Source organism: Aethalodelphis obliquidens, unplaced genomic scaffold, assembly GCF_003676395.1.
Source record: "Aethalodelphis obliquidens isolate GAN/ISIS:26980383/991018 unplaced genomic scaffold, ASM367639v1 scaffold9, whole genome shotgun sequence".
Lineage (NCBI taxonomy): Eukaryota > Metazoa > Chordata > Mammalia > Artiodactyla > Delphinidae > Aethalodelphis > Aethalodelphis obliquidens.
Window position 1 is genome coordinate 22,415,050 of NW_020837953.1, and position 21,377 is coordinate 22,436,426.

Below are 21,377 nucleotides of genomic sequence, written 5' to 3' on the forward strand. Positions count from 1 at the left end.
CTTATTTTATTTATTTGGCTGCGCCAGATCTTAGTTGCAGCATGCAGGATCTAGTTCCCTTACCAGGAATCAAACCCGGACCCCCTGCATTGGGAGTGCAGAGTCTTAGCCACTGGACCACCAAGGAGGTCCCTTGTGTATATTTCCTTATGTCCTGCAAATTGCCTGAGTTAATTTATTACTTCTGATGCCTTGTAATTGAACTATTTACATTATTTTAGGCTTACAATCATGCCAACTACAAAAACAAAGGGGATGTTTTAATTAATTTTGTTCCATGTATTTATTTTTCCTAAGCATTGCCCCCAAGTCTTATGTTAAATAGAAGCAGGCAATAAGTCGTCCTTCCCTGGATGCTGTTTTAAAGGACCATGGTGATGCAGCTACACTAATTTTAAAACTGGCTTATGATTTTATTACCACATTCCTCAAAAGAAAGATGACAACATTTTTACTACTTTTTCTTTTATCAGGCCTTGAATAAAACAGCATTCCTGAATTATTTCATACTGGGTGGTAGATATTCTTTTAATGCAGCTTTTTTTTGTTTTGTTTTTGTTTTGGCCACACTGCACACCATGCAGGATCGCCAGGGAAATCCCCATCTGTGCATCTTCTTTTTTTTTTAATTAATTTATTTATTTTTGGCTGTGTTGGGTCTTCGTTTCTGTGCGAGGGCTTTCTCTAGTTGCGGCAAGCGGGGGCCACTCTTCATCGCGGTGCGCAGGCCTCTCACTATCGCGGCCTCTCTTATTGCGGAGCACAGACTCCAAACGCGCAGGCTCAGTAGTTGTGGCTCACGGGCCTAGTTGCTCCGTGGAATGTGGGCTCTTTCCAGACCAGGGCTCGAACCCGTGTCCCCTGCATTGGCAGACAGATTCTCAACCACTGCGCCACCAGGGAAGCCCTGTGCATCTTCTTTAGTGAAGTATTTGTATTAGACTTGTGCCCATTCTTTCTTTCTTTCTTGCTTTAGATGCATCGGGTGTTAGTTGCGGCACACGGGCTCAGTAGTTGTGGTGTGTGGGCTCTAGACTGTGCAGGCTTAGTTGCCCCGCGGCATGTGGGATCTTAGTTTCCCAACCAGGGATCAAACCCACGTCCCCTACATTGGGAGGTGGGTTCTTAACCACTGGACCACCAGGGAAGTTCCTAATGCAGTTATTTACCCTGTGAGGATTCTTTTTAGAAGTTTTGTTTTTACATTCATAAATAAAAGATGTGCTTTTTGTTTTCCTTTCAGACACTTGTCAGATTTAGTGATCAAAACCATATTTTTGTCATAAAATCAATAGGATTACATGCTACATTCTCTTCTGTCATTTGAAACTTTAAATAGAGATTACTTCTTCATACAAGGGGACCACTCTGAGAAGATTCTTTAGTTAATAACCAATACAATTCCTTGATTTATTATGAAATTCAATATTTTTAAAGTAGGAAACTCAATATTTTTATTCTGAGTTTTACTGTTTCCTCTTTTTTTTGACTTGAATTTTATTTATTTTTTTATACAGCACGTTCTTATTAGTTATCTATTTTATACATATCAGTGTATATATGTCAATCCCAATCTCCCAATTCATCCCACCACCACCACCCCATTACTATTTCCTTTTTACTATTATTTTCTTCAATCTTGTTTCTTTGTGCTTTTTTTAAGTCTATAATCAAGAACTTACTTTTTTTTCAAGGTATAGTTGATATTAGTTTCAGATGAATAATATAGTCACTCAAAACTTTTATAGATTATGCTCCATTTAAAGTTATAAAATATTGGGGAATTCCCTGGTGGTCCATTGGTTAGGGCTCCATGCTTTCACTGCTGAGGGCCTGTCTTTGGTCCCTTTTTTGGGGAACTAAGATCCCACAAGCTGTGCAAAAAAAAAAAAGTTATAAAATATTGGCTATATTCTCTGTGTTGTACAATATGTCCTTGTAGCTTATTTATTTTATACATTGTAGTTTGTACCTCTAATTCCCTATCCTTATATTGCCTCCCCGACCCTTGCCTCTCCCCACTGGTAACCACTAGTTCTCAATATCTGTGAATCTGTTTGTTTTAGTATCTTCACTTGTTTTGTTTTATTTTTTAGATTCCACATGTAAGTGATAACATACAGTACTGTCTTTCTCTGTCTGACTTATTTTACTAAGCATAATACCCTCCAGGTCCATCCATGTTGTTGCAAATGGCAAAATGTCATCCTTTTTTATGGCTGAGTAGTATTCCATTGTATACATACACCACATCTTCTTTATTCATTCATTTGTTGATGGACACTAGGTTGCTTCCATATCTTGGCTATTGTAAATAATGCTGCTATGAATGTTGGGAGTGCATGTATCTTTTTGAATTAGTATTTTTGTTTTCTTCTGATACATATCTAGGAGTAGAATTGCTGGATCATGCAGTACTTCTGTTTTTAGTTTTTGTTTTTGTTTTTTTTTTGGCGGTACGCGGGCCTCTCACTGTTGTAGCCTCTCCTGTTGCAGAGAACAGGCTCTGGACGCGCAGGCTCAGCGGCCATGGCTAATGGGCCTACCCACTCCGCGGCATGTGGGATCTTTCTGGACCGGGGCGCGAACCCGTGCCCCCTGCATCGGCAGGTGGACTCTCAACCAATGCGCCACCAGGGAAGCCCTGTTTTTAGTTTTTTGAGGAACCTCCATACTGTTTTCCATAGTGGCTGCACCAATTTACATTCCCACTAACAGTATAAGGGTTCCCTTTTTCCGTATCCTTGTGAACATTTGTTATCTGGTCTTTTTGATGACAGCTATCCTGACAGGTGTGATGTTTCATTGTGGTTTTGATTTGCATTTCTCTGATGATTAGTGATGTTAAGTATCTTTTCATGTGCCTGTTAGCCATCTGTATGTCTTCTTTGGAAAAATGTCTATTCAGATCTTCTGCCCATTTTTTAACCAGGTTGTTTGTTTTTTTGCTGTTGAGTTGTATGAGCTGTTTACATATTTTGAATATTAATCCCTTATCAGTCATATCATTTGCAAATATTTTCTCCCATTCAGTAGGTTGTCTTTTCATTTTGTTAATGATTTCCTTTGCTGTGCAAAAGCTTTTAAGTTTAATTTATTTTGCTTTTGTTTTCTTTGCCTTAGGAGACAGATCAAAAAAAATATTGCTACAATTTATGTCATACAGCGTTCTGTGTCTGTTTTCTTTTATGAGTTTTATGGTTTCTGGTCTTACATTTAGGTCTTTAATCCATTTTGAGTTTATTTTTGTATGTGATGTGAGAAAATGTTCTCATTTTATTCTTTTACATGTAGCTGTCCAGTTTTCCTAGCACCACTTTTTTTTTTTTTTTTTTTGGCGGTACGCGGGCCTCTCACCCCCGCGGCCTCTTCCGTTGCGGAGCGCAGGCTCCGGACACGCAGGCTTAGCGGCCATGGCTCACGGGCCTAACTGCTCTGTGGCATGTGGGATCCTCCTGGACTGGGGCACAAACCCATGTCCCCTGCATCGGCAGGCGGACTCTCAACCACTGCACCACCAGGGAAGCCCAGCACCACTTTTTTAAAGATATATATTTATTTATTTATTTGGCTGCACCAGGTCTTCATTGAGGCATGCGGGATCTTTAGTTGCAGAATTTGAACTCTTAGTTGCGGCATGTGGGATCTAGTTCCCTGACCAAGGATTGAACCCGGGCCCCGTGCATTGGGAGCGTGGAGTCTTAGACACTGGACCACCAGGGAAGTCCCCCAGCACCACTTATTGAAGGGACTATCTTTTCCCCACTGTATATTCTTGCCTCCTTTGTCATAGGTTAATTGACCATAAGTGTATGGGTTTGTTTTGGGCTCTGTATTCTGTTCCATTGATCTAGGTGTCTTGTTTTTGTGCCACTACCATACTGTTTTGATTACTGTAGCTTTATAGTATAGTCGGAAGTCAGGGAGTGTGATACCTCTAGCACTATTTTTATTTCTCAAAATTGCTTTGGTTAGTCAAGAACTTTCTTGTTTTTGTTCTTTATTCTTTCTAATACAGGCATTTAGAACTAGTCATCATTCTGTTAGGAATCCATTGGAAATATCCATTATTGATATGTTATATTTAGAGCTTTGTTTATTAAAGAGGTTGTTTCTGAGTTTTAAAGAATAATTCAGTAATTATTTTTAAAAGCACTGATTCTTTCATTGTTTCTTTTCTTTTTTTTTCTTGGTCCATGCAGTAAGTTACAGAATTTCTGCCTTTAGAATGTATTTTATCTTTGTGTCCAAGTATATAGTCAGTGATTTGTTAAAGATTTGTGTATACCTGAAAGGAAGTATGTCTCTCCACCTGTAGGCTGTTTAAATTTCCTGCAGTTTTCAGGTTTTTAATTTCATACTTACATCTATTTCTTTTGAATTCTGATAAAGACATGTTTACATTTCCAGTTGTAATTAAGCTTTGTCTCTTGCATTTCTGCCAGTTTTGTGTATATTTTAATTTGTGTTATTTGAGCCACATAAACTCAATATTGTATTGTAACCTTATTGATCACTCCCATTTTCTTTTCGAAATTCCCATTACCTGATAGCTTGTTTGTTCTATTGTAATAGACTTAGACCATTTCCCCAGTTATCAAAATTTTGGCAGCAAATGTGGGCTCTTTTTTACCCCAGTCATCAGTGCTTATCCTTGTATAGGGATATTAAGCTCTTTACAATGTGTATTAATTGATCTATTTATATTTAACTCCTTTGCTGGAAAGGTTATCTTGTTAGATTTCTCACTTACATAGATTATATAGTAGACTTGAAGCTATTTCTTTGACAGGTAGTTTTCTAACATTTCTAACTTTAATGTTTCTTTGTTTTTTGGCTGTGTTGGGTCTTCATTGCTGCGTGCGGGCTTTCTCTAGTTGTAGTGAGCAGGGGCTACTCTTTGTTGCGGTGCGGTGGCTTCTCTTGTTGCGGAGCATGGGCTCTAGGCGTGTGGGCCTCAGTAGTTGCGGCACACAGCCCCTAGAGTGTGCAGGCTTCAGTAGTTGTGGTGCACAGGCTCTAGGGTGCGTGGGCTTCAGTAGTTGTGGCGTGCAGGCTCAGTAGTTGTGGCGCATGGGCTTAGTTGCTCCACGGCATGTGGGATCTTCCCAGACCAGGGATTGAACCTGTGTCCTCTGCATTGGCAGGTGGATTCTTAACCACTGTGCCACCAGGGAAGTCTTTTAATGTTTCATCTAATAGTTTCTTTGTACTACAAATTTCTATTATTATTAATATGTATTATTAGTTGAGTTATTTATAGGAGATGATTATATCTGGATGGCCTGAAGCAGTGTAAATTCTGTACGTCTTACCCTCATAGTGATTCTGGAGACATTATGTCTTTAATCTCATATCTATCAATATCCTTATCACCTTGTTTATAAAAAGTGTTTTTTCTGCTTTCAGATTGCCATTATCTCTTTTATTTCACTTTTTTTAAATTGAAGTATAGTTGATTTACAACATTATATGTTTCACGTGTACAGTATAGTGATTCAGTATTTTTAAATATCACACTGCATTTATAGTTATTATAGAATATGGGCTCTATTCCCTGTGCTATATCCTTGTAACTTATTTATTTTATGCATAGTAGGTTTTACTTCCATTACGTCTTGTCATGATCTTTTTCCCTAGGACTTGGTTGATGGATTCTGTCAAGTTTTATATGTTTTCATATGTTCTGCTTCAAGGGTAAAGTTGGTTCAAAACCACATTCCTAATATAGTTTCATGTGGTGGTTAAGTGTGCAGACTCTGGAGAGGCCACTGGTTAGGGTCCAAATCATGGCTCCACCGCTTACTTACTGGCTATGGGACACAGGACAAGTTAGGTCTTTTAGTTCCTTATCCATCAAATGTGGGTGGTAATAATATTCATATATCTACTTCAGAGAGTTGTCTCAAAGTTTAAATGAGATAATGCAGGTCAAGTGCTACAGCCTGTCTGACCACAGGGTAGAATGTATTCAATGAAGAAGCATAAGCTGCCATCATTATCAGCTTCACTTGTGGGCTCCTCTGCAGAGTCTGAGGCATGAGATCCAAAGTCACCCTTATCTTTTCATTTGGAGTTTAATCTTACTATTACTAGCTACCATTTACCAGGTGCCTGGTGTATGCCAGGTAAATAGGAGATTTTTACACTCATTTAATCTTCAGAGCAACCAGTGATGTAGGAGGTCCCCCACATTTTCCAGAAGAGGAAAATGAGGTAAGTTTTTCAAAGTCACATAGCATGTAAGTGGAAGAAAGCCATGGAGCAAACCCATGTCTGTTCTACAGCAGTCTCTTCTCTTTCCACAGTGCTATCCTGCCTTCTTTTAAATCATCATCAAGTAGATGTTTTTGAGATGATCATTAAGGTATATTCCAGAAAAAACTTTATGCATTTTCTCTTTAGCCATACAAAGATTTTTAGACAACTTAATTTTTTTTCCAGAATATTATTGGCAGGTTCATGATTTTTCCATTATCCATATTGTTTTCAATATTTATCTCCTTATTCAGGTGTCTAGGTTTATCAATTTCTGTTATATGCATATTATTATTATTACCACTTCTTTGATTTATTGTATCATTTCCACCCATCATGACTTCCCTTGAATATTTGTAGGTTCTCTACATTTGTAGTTTCACTTCTATCTCAATAGAAGCATTTGTAGTTTCACTTCTATCTCAATATCACTTTCTCTTCTCATCCCCCCCAATAGATCATTTATAGGTTTATTACAAATTTATCATCACCTTCCCCCTCCCTTTCTTTTCCCAGGGATTATTCCTCCCTTTAAGTATCTTAGATTAACTCTCTGTCTTCCTTTAGGACTTTCAGTAACAGATAGATGGTTTTATATATCTTGACTCCCACAAGATCATGACAGACTTTATCTCAGGTGTCTCACTAGTAGTAGGCGCCAATGAATTATGAAATCAAAGTTAATTCTATTCTGTAGAGTTTCTGCAATTTTTCTTCTTTTCCTATCGGTGGAATAGTTATTTTTTTATTAAACCTGGATTTTGTGTGTGGTTTTGGGTTTGGGGTTTTTTGAAAGCATCAAAACTAGACATCTTAAGGATTTTTGGTTATGAGGAAGAGAACCAATTAAAACCTAACTCCATGCCCTCCATCATGTTAGCAAGTATATGCTTATCCAGCTGTGCTTGCCTCTACATGTATGCCTTCTCCACTTCCTTGTGTCTTCTCTTTAAGCCTTAGCTCACAATGAAGACAACTCTAGCCCTTGCCCTGTATGACCTTTCTCAGTTTTCAGAGCCTGCCATCATCCAGCTCAGTCTCTCAGTGTCCCAATTTCTAATATCTGGGAAAGACAATAGGTAGGTGCAGCTGGGTCAGGTGACATCTGTAGTCCAGTCAGCTGTCTTTTCAGTAGCTGGCAGCAAAAATAGCTACTTGTTAGACCAGGACTGCTCCTTCCAGAACACCTTGGGAAGATGTGTTCCCTAATGGGAGTGGGCAAGGAAGTAACCGTTGACACAGCTGTCACACTGGATTTGCTTGTCTTTGTTTTAGATCATTCTGTTGAAGTTTTCCTTTTGGCGCTTTTAGCAAGGAGGGAGAGATTCAGTACTGTCATTTAAGTTACAGTAGGTTTTTTGTTTTTTTTACTTAAATGAAGGATTTCACTTATAAATTTATTATTTTAATCATTCCATCGTTCCAGACTTACGATTTTTTTTTAAGGTGAACAAAAGACAGCTAAGAAAGAGCCCTATGGAATTGCCACCAGAGATTCCCCATTTAGGTGGTTGGTCACAATTGACCAATATTCACTAGGTATAAATCTACTAAACTAATAAACTAATAGCATCAGGTTCAAATACACCATCTTGTTTAATGGCAGTATCATGAGAGTTACAATGTTTTCATGAACTCTAGGGACATTGCCTGTGAGAGCAATCGCTTTGCTAAAATCATGATATCCTGTGTCTATACCTTTTATCAGGTCGGCACTATCCCATCAAAAATAGGAAATTCGAATTAATTTGCCTCACTTATTCTTCGTGAACCCACGCTGGCGCCCAGAGGTGGTTCCATTTTTTTCTAATTGTTTTCAGATTCCTCTGAAGAGTAACATCTCCCTCACTGCTCCAGTTTCCTACATCCACTTTTTTCTTTAAGAAAATAATGACAGGGGTTTCCCTGGTGGCACAGTGGTTGAGAATCTGCCTGCCAATGCAGGGGACACAGGTTCGATCCCTGGTCCGGGAAAATCCCACATGCTGCGGAGCAACTAAGCCCGTGTGCCACAACTACTGAGCCTGCGCTTTAGAGCCCATGAGCCACAACTACTGAGCCCGCGTGCCTAGAGCTCGTGCTCCACAATGAGAGAAGCCACCGCAATGAGAAGCCCGCGCACTGCAACGAAGAGTAGCCCCCGCTTGCCTCAACTAGAGAAAGCCTGCGCACAGCAATAAAGACCCAACACAGCCAAAAATAAATAAATAAATTTATTAAAAAAAAAACTAACCACCCTATATTTCAGGGCCTCTCACCTTCTGAGATGGCCCACACTCTGTCTTAAAAAAAAAGAAAAGAAAATCATGACAGCCTTTCTGATATCTGGTATTTTCAAACCACTCTGGGTTGGATTCCTGAATGGCCTGGACAAAGAATATGATAAGGCCCTGCCCTGGCACGTGGTAAATTCTCCATTTCTTTGTAATGTGCATATTATCTGGGCCTGAAGACTTCAGCTAATTTAAGGCAATTAGCAAGGAAGGAAAAGATGATTAGTTGAGCGCCTGTACACCAGGCACAGAGCTAAGCACTTTCTTACATGTTGTCTCATTTACTATTTCTTCACCCATCTTAGACTTCAACTTCCTCTATAAGATATACCTTCTAATCATGTCAAGTTTATTAATTCCCTAGTCATCCTGGTCATTAAGACTCCGCCTTCCAATGCGGAGGGTATGGGTTCGATCCCGGGAACTAAGATCCTGCATGCCATGCGGTATGGCCAAAAATTTTTTTTTTTTTAAAGTGTGGTCAAGTTTAGAGATTGTTCTACTTGATGGGAAATGTGAAAGGATATAAGAATCAAGTAATTGTTCCTTTTCACTGTAATCTGTTAATATTTTATCATCTTATCTCTGTAGCAGCAGACCTGTCCCATCTGCTCCACATAGCTCTTTGTTCTAAGGGTGCACCTTCCTGACACCATTCTTACAGGTTTAAGTTGTTCTTTCCCTAGTTTTGTTACCTGTCCTGTCTTTGTACGTGTTTGATCCCCTCCCTCTGAAGCTATGGTGGTGTCTGTAGATGTCTTCCCCTTTTCGTGATCTTTGGAATAATTAGTTATTGAACTGTCAGAATTCTCGTTTTAATGTCTTCAGTGTTTGTTGAACCATCTTATCTTTCAGACTCTTTGGCCATGATATTTCACTTTTTTTTTTTTCCTCTGAAGTTTTTGAAATATGTGCAGCAGACTTTATTATTATTTTTATTTTATTTTATCTTTTTTAACATCTTTATTGGGGTATAATTGCTTTACAATGGTGTGTTAGTTTCTGCTTTATAACAAAGTAAATCAGTTATACATATACATATGTTCCCATATCTCTTCCCTCTTGCGTCTCCCTCCCTCCCACCCTCCCTATCCCACTCCTCCAGGCTGTCACAAAACACCGAGCCAATATCCCTGTGCCATGCGGCTGCTTCCCACTAGCTATCTACCTTACGTTTGTTAGTGTGTATATGTCCATGACTCTCTCTCGCCCTGTCACAGCTCACCCTTCCCCCTCCCCATATCCTCAAGTCCGTTCTTCAGTAGGTCTGTGTCTTTATTCCTGTCTTACCCCTGGGTTCTTCATGACATTTTTTTTTTCTTCTTAAATTCCATATATATGTGTTAGCATACGGTATTTATCTTTTACTTTCTGACTTACTTCACTCTGTATGACAGACTCTAGGTCTATCCACCTCATTACAAATAGCTCAATTTCATTTCTTTTTATGGCTGAGTAATATTCCATTGTATATATGTGCCACATCTTCTTTATCCAATGATGGGCACTTAGGTTGTTTCCATGTCCTGGCTATTGTAAATAGAGCTTATGCAGCAGACTTTAAATAGACATATTTGACAAAGTCTAGTGTTCTCAATCTCTTCTATTATGAACTTTAATACAGTAAGGTCACTTTTTCCAATAATTCCTATATGTTGTACCACATTATCTTTTTCCTTTGAGAGTATCAGTTCTCAATTCTAAGAGGTCTTTGGTTAGATTTGATCCAACTTTTATTTTACAGCAAAGAAACATTATGGTAAATTTTGCAATGAAAGGGGTTTGTCCACAGGCGGTCCAGAACCAAAATTCCAGTTTGGGGCAGGTAGAAGTCTCAAGGGCAGGCACTCAGGGGGATCCTAATGAGGAATGTGTTGTAACACCTTGTACCCAGTAGATACTCAGTGGAATCTGATTGCTGATCATTTCTCGTCCTGCAGTGTGGGCCAAGCTGAAACTGCAGAAGGCGTCGGAACGATGGCAGCCTGACACTGAGGTGAGTGCTCACGTAGCATCAGGGAGAGCATCAAGTGACAGCTCCCTCACCATGTAGAAGGGAGGTAAGAGATGGTCCCTGGTTCACTGCAGTAGCAAGTGTAATGTGACAATATCTATAATTGGCTCTTGACTTGTAAGCCTAATTCATTGGTGGTATTAAATTAAATGTGTCAGACTTTAAATCTGTGTCTTAAGACAGGTTATATTCTCCCACTGAAGTTTTGAAGTGGCAAGCAGGAGTGCCCTGTGTCTTGTCCTGCCGTGAGGATTCATAAGCTAAGAAGTTGAGACTCCATGTCATACATTAGATATCCTTTGAGGAGAGCATCTGATGAGAGATGATCTTCTCCTGTGGTGGGGAGCTATCCTTGGTCCTGAGATAGTCATCCTGAACAGATTTCAGAGATGAGGAATGATGTGTATGTGAGGTACGGTAGCTGCTGCTTCTCTTTTAGGTCAGTGGTTTTCAGTGTCCCTTTTTTTAGCAGCAAAGCCTTTTTCAGACAGTAATGTAGAACTCCAATAAATAAAATAGAAAAAAGCAGAACTGCTCTGGATGTGGAGAAGCTCAGCCTTGGCTTTTCATCCCCTGTAGTGGTCTCTTAGGCAGAAACCTAGGATTCTTGGGAACCATTTGAAAACCATGTCTTAAGTGAGCCTTTCTCAACCAGGGTTCCTCATCTTAAATGCAGTGATTTGAATGAACTATTTTCTCAGATAGCCACAAGGATCTGTCATAATTGGTACCATCCTAGATGTCTAATAGGTGCTGTGAGCAATAGAGCAGAACCCCAGTTGAGAAAGGCTGTCTTAGACGAATGGCATGGAATCAGGCCAGGGTGAGCTCAGGTATCCAGAGGTTGGCTCCAAACATTTCTCCCAGGAGGTGTAGCTAATGGTGTTCCTCTTCCCTTTAGGAAGAGTACGAAGACTCCAGTGGGAATGTTGTGAACAAGAAGACGTACGAGGATCTGAAAAGACAAGGACTGCTCTAGTGTTCAGGGATGTTTCTCAGCTGTGGGGCTAGCCCAGTCTTCCTTAAGATCTGCTTTTTCTATTTCTCCCAGCCAAACGCTCCTAAAGACTCTTTGCTACTTAGTCTTACGGACTAGCATGCATCTTGTAGAAGCAAGGCATGCTGGCATATTGCAGGGTTGAGGTGTGTTTTATCTTTGTTTTATATTAAAAAAGATTCTGTTGGAAAATAAAACCAGCCCTTGTTCTGAATGTGTCTTGTTCTGAAGCCCGGGATTATGTATTAATTCAGTCCTCTAGTTCTTAACACCTCCCTACCTCTTTCTCACGATCTTCAGTAGCAACTGAAGTTTAATGAGCGTAAGCATAACATAAGTTTTATGTTATGTTACATATATTATGCTGGGTAATTCTGACTTAGCCTCATTCCCCCCCCCCCCAATTTGCTGCCACTTCTCCAAATGAGCATCACCCCAGGATAAGCCCTGCCCTTAGTTGAGTCAGCCATTCGTGCACATACTGTACTAGGGAAAGATGGGGAGGGTGAGCCAGGACCTCTGCTAAGGACAAAGTTGTGGCACCAGGGTTGCCTTTTTATTTGCATAAAGGAAGGACTTGGGCTGTTTTGGAATGGGCCTGCTGCCCTGCCCCTTCTCTAAGCGTCAGCAGCCTGGCACACAGTGAAACTAAGACCAGCACTGACTTCACCTGCTTGCTACTTCAGAACAAGAGGCTTTGGTCTCCCTTTGTCTTCCATGGGATCCTTACTTGACTGAGAAGTGGCTAATATTCTTGTGTTCTCCAAGCCCAGATTGCCAAGATCTGGGTGGAGTTGAGCAGCTGCCTCAGGATTTGAATCTGAGGGATTCAGATCCCAAAGGGAAAGAACTAGGGGAGCCAGGGGGCCCTGATCTGCCCACAGCACAGTCATCTGAAGGCCAGGGCCGGGGCCAGAACAGGATTCCCCAGAGGGCCCCTTTGCCCCTCAGCACCCAGACCTTCAGTTTGTTTGTAATATATCTACTTATACGTCTGCTTGGAAGGATCCCAGCTCCAGAGCTGGCCTTTCCCTCACTCTCATCTATTGCCCTAGTTATCTCCATGAGTAGGGCTTCACCACCAGGTTGGGATTTTCCTTACTGGCTCAACCCATCCCTTGGGCAACTCCTCACATGTTCATTTGTACTTTGGCTCCTCCAGTTGCTTAAAACCCCAGTTGGACAACCTCGCCAGAGCCTGAGTTTCTAAAGCAGAGCGAATTGATAATAAAACCGAATTGAGCCAACTAAAAACATTGATAACTGAAAATAGGCCCAAAGTGCAAGGAGACATTGCCTTTTGAGAAGAGAGTTAAAGCCTGGGAAATGGTGAACATGGGAGGGGATGTCTCTCCAGCCTTCCAGCTGGGGCAGTAGCAGCATCAGGCCTCCCCAGGGACACACCTGATGCTTTCCCACCGTCACATTCCTCTGAGCCCCCTCTTCAGGAGTGGGTACCTGGGACGGCAAGGTCAATCAATGGAGCGTTCCAAGAGCCCGTTTGTTTTCTTTACAGTGTGGAGGGGTGGTGGGACCAGGTTCTGTGGAGTCCTGCCATCATCCTTGCCCAGATAACTAGTCATCCTGTGAACTGAGCCAGAGGTGCCTGGAAGGAAACAAGCCCCTGGCGGGGGCGGAGACTCCTCTTGTTCATTTGTTACATTCATCCAAATATTTTTTAGTGCCTTCCACGTGCCAGGCACAGCTAGGTTTGCAAATCTTGAGAATTAAATGGATGTGAGATGGTGGGAGCAGACCCAGAGGTAAGGAGGTGCAGTAACACCTGGGCCAGCTGGAAGAGTTGTGTGGCCAGCTCCACCCAGCCCTGAGGGGCACAGAGTTACTCAGGAGGTGCCTGCAAACTTGCATAAGTCAGAAGTGGTTCTCGGGACTTCCCTGGTGGTCCAGCGGGTAAGACTCCCCGCTCCCAAGGCAGGGGGCCCGGGTTTGATCCCTGGTCTGGGAACTAGATCCCACATGCCGCCAGAAGTCCGCATGCCGCAACTAAGACCCGGCACAGCCAAAATAATTTATATAAATAAATAAATATTTTAAAATAAATAAAGAAGCAGTGGTTCTCCCCAGAGGTGGCTCCCTGAAGTCTGGCCTTCAGGGGTCTGCTATAAGAAGAACAGGATTACAACTGAGCCCCCTTACTAGGCTAAGGAGAGCGGAGTGGTGCTCTTCCTGGGTTTAGGTCAGTAGTTCTTAATCTTTTTTAAGGATCATAGATTCCTTTGGAAAAACAAAGATAACTGTGGACTTTCTCCTTAGAAAAGTATGCTTGCATATACTTTTTTTTTTTTTGCAGTGCTGCATGGCATGCGGGATCTTAGTTTCCCCACCGGGGATCAAACTTGCGCCCACTGCAGTGGAAGCGGGGAGTGTTAACCACTGGACTGCCAGGGAAGTCCCTGCATATACATTCTTGCACACAATTTCAGGGGCTCTTGAATCCCCAGAAGTGCATCCTTGGTTCCTGAGTCTTATGAGAATCTCTCCTTTAGACCTGGAGTCTGAACCTCTGCCAGGGCACTGCCTGCCAGGAACAGATGATTCAGCTCACTTTTCAAGGAGGAAACTGCTCCATCAGAGCAACTGCAGGACTCTGCCTGCCCTCCCAGCCCAGGCAGGAATCTGGGCTTGACCCCCAGATTGGCCCTGCTGAACCCAGAGGCTGATCTTGGGATGAACCTCCCAGAAGCGGGAGTCTCCTCTCTCCCTACCTCTGAGAGGAAATCCAGTAAATCTGTGTCCAGCCTCAGCTGTCATCCCTTTCCTCCACTTCCCTTCTGTTCCCCTCTCTGGGTCAGCTTGTGCTGGAAGGCTCTACAAAGGGAGCACCCTAAAAGTAACCCATGTGTTGGGAAGTGAGCGTCAGACAAAGGTGAGGTTTCTGTCTTCCCTCTGCATTGTTTTTACATTTTTTTATCCTTGGGATGATAACTACCTCTCCCTTCATCCTTCCATCCTGCCCTGCTGGCAGCCTCGTCTCTAAGTTCTCTTGGGAGGAATGGGCCTGTGACCTCTCCCCACCCACTCCCCTTTCCACTATCAGACAGAGTTCTCCCGTTGCAGGTGGGCCCTGGGACGACCCTGGCCTCCCATCCCTCTCATCTCTTCTGAGAGCCTGCTCCACCTGCCAGGTTTCTCATCTACACAGATAAGACACGTTCCAGTGGGGTCCTTCTACCTGCCAGTTGACTTTATTTTCTCCCTCTGGCTTCAGTCTGGACATCAGCTGTGCTTCCTTCTTTTGCCTGTGTCCCCGGTGGCAGCAGCATCAGAGGGAACTGCCAGAGCTAACAGATGACTGGAGGGGAGGAGGGGCAGCCGCCAGCTTCCAGCCTCCCTGACTCAGGCACACACGCTGGTTGCCCTCCACATCTTCAGGTGCGCAGGTAGGTCTACAGCTGGGATGGGGTGGGGCTCAGGGAATACTGGGAATGTTCTATTTATGGAGACATGCACAGACTAAAGTAGATGGGCAAGGAGCAGAACTAGCACAGATACCAAGTAACCGTCTAAGCTTCGCCCGGCTTTCTGATGGTCTGCTTCCCTCACACTCCTGAGCTGTCCCTCCAGCCTCAGCTGTCCCAACCAGGAAGCGGGAAAGGGGCTGTGTGGGAGGCTTGGGTCCTTCCTTTCACAAGGACACAGGGGCTGGGGAGAACCTCTGGGCCCCCCTCTTGACCTATTTGCCTTTGGAGACTGAAGTCCCTTTGAGAGCTGTTAACTGGATGAGAACACTTCTTGAGTGTAGCATTGGAGGGGCTGAGGCTCCTGGTAGTAAGGAGGGGTGAGGGTGGGGAGAGAAGTGGCCCCTGTTGCCAAGGGGTCCTACCCTGCCTCACCTCTGCACCCAGGATTCTGAACACAGCCCCACTCATGCATTAAAGACCATGGCCAGAAGGGGCCCAGCCCAGACAGGGTCCAGGCTCTCCTCTGTATCACATCACCCTGGCAGCCATCATCTGTGAGATCCAAGTGCTGATGGAGGGCCAACCCTTGATGGCAGGGAAACATGCCCTGTTAGCCCTGGGAAATCTGGGGGCTGGGTTGTGCTCAGCCTCCCAGGGTTGGGCGGGAAGATAGAATAAGGTCCCCCTCTCCCATCTCCAGCAGTTTTCTGCCTCGCATGGAAAAACTTGAACCTGGGCTTAGCAGACCCTTACAGATCTGATCCCTTCGTCCTGGGGGAACCAGAGCTGGCATCCAGCTATCCAGGGTCTGAGAGCTACCTCCTGCCCTTAGCTCACCTCTGATTTAGAAACAGGGTTGGGTCTGAACCCTGAAGAATCTGGACAAGGGGAGCCCTGACTTCTGACCCTCTCTGTGACCCAGCATTTCCCTGCCCTGGGTTCTGAGGAAGCCCATCACCCGCCACTCCCCACCCCCAGCAGCTTCTGATGTCAGAGGCAAATGAGGCCACATCAGAAGCACCGGATGTCTATTTCCTGTCACTGCACCTGCTCCAGCTCTGTCTCCCCTCGGGCCTGGGATGCTGCTGTTGCCATGCCAACAACATTTACTCTCAAAGGGGCCGTTACCAGGCTACAGGCCCCTTTGTGCCTGCCTCAATGTCACTCTGAAAGTATGACTTGCGGGAAGCAAAAGCCCAGCCCCTGGGACCCCTTATTCCATACAAGTTGACCCCCCTGCTCCCAGCCTTAGTTTACTCCTTTGCATAGCGTAGTAATGGGAATCTCTGTTTGCAGCCCTCCCCTGGGCTGCCCAGGACCAGTCCCTCACTCTCTCGGGCTCCTGGCCTACCTCTCAGAAGATGTCTGTGACCGGTAGTAGCCATCAGGCTGCTTTGCTCCGAGATAGCTGTCCTAAGCCCAGGGACCCCAGCCTTTCCTGGTCCAGGTGACCAACCCTAACCTGTGACTGCTCCTGGGCCCTGAGGCTATCCCATCTTTTCACCTGTGTCGTGGCCCCTTCTACTTAACCGCTGCATGACCTTTCCTTAACCTTGACTCTTGAGCTGGTTGCTTCCTGCAGTGGTCTCCTCTCTCCTTTTCCTCCTACCAGTCCTCCTGCAGGTCCTACTGGTAGCCCAGAACCTGGTGAGAAGCCAGCTGACCCCCGCCCCTGTCCAGGTAAGCGGCAAAGCAGTCTGTGAAAGGGGAGAGAGCCTCCTGGATGCCTTCACCCGTGGGAAGAGGGCCACAGCGTTCAAACCCTCCCACAGATGTCCCATAGCTTCCACTGCTATGGAGAGGCGTGCAAACCAGGAAGCAGAGCCTTTCAACCAAAGAGCAGAGTGCAGCGCAGGGGAGAGCTACTGCGAGTGCAGGGGTAGGGCTGCTGTGGGGGACCAGGCAGGGTGCTGCCAGGAGGGGCTGCTGCAGGGTTGGAAGGGGTGTGACATTCAGGTACCTCCAGTAAGGTGCTGGGAGGGAGGTGCTGAAGCGGAAGAGAGAGGAGTCGGTGTTTGGGTTGCCCTGAGAGTTGAGATATGGCCCGGGACTGGCTGGCCACCCCCCATCCCCCTGGACTCGCAGGCACTCTCTTTACCCAGCTGATCCAACTCAACGCTTCCCACTATATGGCCTGGTGCAGCCTCAGTTGTGAGGGGAGAAATGAAACCAGCCCCAGCCCTTACCTGCTGGCCTCTAGCCCCGACCCGGCTCTCTGCAGTGCTGCAGTGGTGGCCCGCTCTGCCTGGAGCTCAACCAGTCGGCCTCGGGTGAGACAGTCCCCCTAGCCTGCAGCTCTGAACCCCTCCTCCGTGGTCCTCCAACTCCAAGCCCCTCCTCCATTGCCCTCCACTCTGACTCTTCCTCCCATTGGCCCCATAAGTTCTGAGCCCCGCCCCACCTGTCCCCAGCCCTGAGCCTTGCCCACCCACTAGCGCCCAGCTCTGAGCCCACCCTCTGACAGGCCCCCAACACCTGAGCTGTTTTCCCCAACCTCCCCAGCCTCTATCAACACCCCAACCTTGTCGGGCTGACCCTTAGCTTTGAGGTCTACCCTCCTCCTCAGTGCCCCACCCCTTCTGGATTTTCCCCTTCTGACTCGCCACCTTTCCCCGCCCAGCTGGGCCAGTGCTCTCCTCCCCACAAGCTCCAAGGAAGCCAGAGCAAGTTCCTGTGCGTCTCCAGGTGGCAGAGATGGGAGAGTTTCAGGTTGTGAAGTCCACACACAAGATGCCCTCCCCTGGGGGGCGGCCTGGGGCTTTGCAGAGGAATTGTCCCCCAGCAGACGTGTCATAGCCCTTCCCCAGACAGCTCTGCTCTGCTCCCAGGCCTAGGCCACCTGACCATCCCAGAGGAAAAGACACTTCCCACTCCACCACTGGTGACCACCACCCTGCCAGCCCCCAAGAGAAACATGAGTGTCTGTCCACATCTGCCTGCTCTGGGAAGTGGAAGCAGGAATGGACAGCGAGGGGTGGCTGTGGCTGGGGCCAGTGGGACAGGCAGGATGGGGCTCCAGCCCCGCCTCTGTCTGGAGCTCACAGGGCTCCACACCCCTTACCCTTCCCTTCACTCTCTCTTCAAGGGGAAAATCTCCTGCCAAGGCAGAAAGCTGTGGCCGAGTGCCCCGAGGGCTTGGACTTCTGTGAGGTGGGCCCCTGAAGTGCTCCAAGGTTGGGTGCTGCCCTCCCTCAGAACTGCAGGCCTCCCTTCTCCCCCGCTCGACGAATGGGTCAGCAGCCGAATCGGGCTGGAGCTAGACCTGCTGAGGGCCAGGCTGCTCGACCCTCTGAGCTCCACATTATGCTGAAATCCAAGGCAGTGGCTGGAATCTTCCGTGTCTGTGACATGCCCCCTTGTTTCTGATCACCCTGTATGTTCTCTGGGGACTGGCTGGCTGGCCTCATGGGGGTGGAGAGAGGGGTCCAAGGAAGTTCAGCTCAGCCCACAACCCAACTTAACATTTTTTGTCTCTGTGAATGGGGGACGAAGGCAAGGGGAGGATGAACGGTCTCATCTCTTTTTGCAGCTGAAACGGTCCAGCTCAGGCTACACTGCAGGGCGCAGCCAGGCCTGCGTGACAGGGACGCCCAGGTGTCACAGGGCTGTGGCTCAGCCCTGCTACCAGGAGTGCTGCCAAGCCTCAGCCTCAGGCAGCTGCCTCCAGCTGGATGAGAACCTCCACTTCAACGGGGCCGCACCAGGGGCCACAAGGAGCCCCCTGCCCTGGACCCTGGCTGGCGCTCTGCTGCTGTTCCTTCGCTCAGCAGTCAGGGAGCGGCAGGCAGGAAGGTCCCATAGGCCCTGCAAGTCCCCAGGCCCACCCCCAGCTCTGATTCCTGTAGCTGTATCTTTTTTTTTTAATTAAAAAAAATACATTTATTTATTTTAATTTATTTATTTTTGGCTGCATTGGGTCTTCGTTGCTGTGCGTGGGCTTTTCTCTAGTTGTGGCGAGCGGGGGCTACTCTTCGTTGCAGTGCGCGGGCTTCTCATTGCAGTGACTTCTCTTGTTGAGGAGCACGGGCTCTAGGCATGCGGGCTTCAGTAGCTGTGGCATGCGGGCTCAGTAGTTGTGGCTCGTGGGCTCTAGAGTGCAGGCTCAGTAGTTGTGGCGCACGGGCTTAGTTGCTCCGCGGCACGTGGGAGCTTCCCAGACCAGGGCTCTAACCCATGTCGCCTGCATTGGCAGGCGGATTCTTAACCATTGTGCCACCAGGGAAGTCCTTGTAGCTGTATCTTTAGTGAGAGGGATTTATCAAGTCCACAACTCTGTGCTAGAGGCTCCCAGGGCCTAGGCCTGAACATGATGCTCTCCAAGGGGACAGGGCCTTAGCCCCATTCCCAAGGAGAGGCTGGGATTTGTCTGGAAAAACAGAACAGTCTCCTGTCTGACCCCCATCAAGTAGGAGGACCCCAAAGTCCTGCAGGGACAGTTTCTTCATCTATAAAAATGCCCGGTCCCGTCTACTTTTCCCAGATCCTCCCCAGACTTTGACACAAAGAGGGGGGCTGGAATTGGGGTTCCCCTGCTTTCCTGCAATGACCACCACCCCCTTTATCTTTAAGGGTCTAAATCAATCCCCTTTCTCCTCATCCCCCACACAGCTTTAAAACCAAATTCAAATAAACTTGAGCTCCATTTATGCTGTGGATATTTCCAGGAAAAGAAGAAGATTGGTAAGAAGGTGATGTCTGTTTCTGGAAGAGGTTTGCGTATACAAACTTGAACTGGTCACTAAGGCAGCAACTCTAAGCTTAGGGAAAAAGGAGTGAGGATGGGTTAGAAGTCACATGCTCACTCTTTCCCCTGCACTTACCCTTTAGTTTGGGTCAAAGCTTGAGAGAAAGAGTATTCATTAAGATAATTCACTAATTCAATAAACATGTTCTGAGGGTCAACTGTGTCCCAGAAACTACCCTGGGGTGATGAGGAAAAGATACAGCCTGTCCTCAGGGAGCTTACAGCTTAGTGAAATGGCCAATCGGCTGGGAGAGGCCGGTCCTGGGCTCCCTGATCTGAGCCCTTTTTGTCCACCTGGAGCAGCCTGCTTATCTTAGGTGGGAAATCGAGGCCCCAAAGGAGGAAGACCTTGCCCAGGTGCCTATGGCCAGTGAATTGGGGGAAGGGACCGGAGAACAGCAAAGTACAGCCTCAGGCTGTCCTGAGAGCTGAGTGGCCCCCTCCCCTGAACTCTTTCCTCCCTGAGAAGGAGAGAGGATAGAGCCTCAGCACAGTACTGCATATGAACAGGATCACACCCTTTACAATGTGCATTCTCATCCTTTACCCCCAAACAGCCCCATGAGGCAGGCGGGACCAGGTGCTCCTGTCACACACACCTCACACACACAGCGCTGAGGCTTAGGGGGGGGAAGGGAGGCATGTGGCAGTGTCCATGGCACAGAAGTTGGAGTCACACTTTCAGTTGAGGCCCAATTTTGCCACTTTGCTAGGTGCGAGGCCTTGGTCAAATTGCTTAATGTCTCTGAGCCTCAGTTTCTACACCTGGGAAATGGTGTAGTGGTTTTTCACAGTGTTGTTCTCCTTTAAGCTAGGATGGGGTAGTTAGCTGGGGAGGAAGCGTTCCAGTAGAGGCCAGTGTTGGCCTGCCTGGAGTGAGAGGAGTTGAGGATGAAACTGAGAAAGTGTTTTTCCTTAAAGTGACCATCTTCCTTCCAGGCCCTGGGAGGGGAGCTCTGGCCCCATGACTTCCAGGACCGAGGGTGAGCCGAGGGCAAGTACTTAGGAAAAGCTTTCCGGAATAGGGAGCCCAGGGTAGCCCAAGACCTAAGGAGTTAACGGGGGCAGGGAGGACCCCCCACCCCCACCCCCCCCCCGCACTGGCGTGGGCAGGCTGGGCCTTGCAGACTGGCTGACCGTCGTGTGGCGTGGGGGCTTCTGGGAAATGTAGTCTCTGGCTGGGTCCCGGGGCCGCGGTGTTCCGCACACCCAGCAGCGGTGACAGCTCAGGAGGTAGGCGGCGATGGCAGGGGTGTGGGAGCAGGTGCGGAGCAGGGAAACCAGGGCGGGGCTGGGCAGGAGGGACTGGGCAAGCTAAGGGCTGGGACCCCTGTCCTGATGCTGTCAGAGCCGGACACTCTCGGCCTTCGGCTGACGCAATGGGGCCTGCTGGGCTGGGGGAGGGCCAAGGAGTAATGGGACACTTTCCCATCTCCAGGGAAAAAGGGACAGAAATGGGGTCCTTGTTTAGGATGAGAGCTCCCTTCCTGAGATACGTGCAGATACACCCCTGACACTGCCCAGAGAGGTGCCAGCAGGACTAATACTGCTCCCCAAAAAGGAAGGCAGAGCCCCATCCCAGGAGCAATAGGACTTGTCCTCCTCTCCAGTAATGGGACAAGGCACCCCACGTCCAACAAATAGACTGGACCCCACTTAGAAGCGACTG

At 46.6% G+C, this 21,377-nt stretch overlaps 1 protein-coding gene and 1 long non-coding RNA gene across 2 annotated transcripts in view; both read left to right on the plus strand.

Moving 5' to 3' along the window:
• Positions 1-11,756, plus strand: part of SF3A3 (splicing factor 3a subunit 3) — a 29,417-nt gene extending 17,661 nt beyond the window's left edge. Inside the window, exons 16-17 of the mRNA XM_027109033.1 lie at positions 10,472-10,527; positions 11,447-11,756. Of these exons, the coding sequence (XP_026964834.1) occupies positions 10,472-10,527; positions 11,447-11,524 (134 nt within the window). The 3' untranslated portion in view covers positions 11,525-11,756. The remainder of the gene's footprint in view (positions 1-10,471; positions 10,528-11,446) is intronic.
• A 1,792-nt stretch (positions 11,757-13,548) lies between these two features.
• On the plus strand, positions 13,549-18,866 carry LOC113621795 (uncharacterized). The gene is made up of 3 exons (XR_003433311.1): positions 13,549-14,429; positions 14,772-17,234; positions 18,050-18,866. It is a non-coding gene; the product is annotated as an uncharacterized LOC113621795 (long non-coding RNA).
• The last annotated feature ends 2,511 nt before the right edge of the window (positions 18,867-21,377 follow it).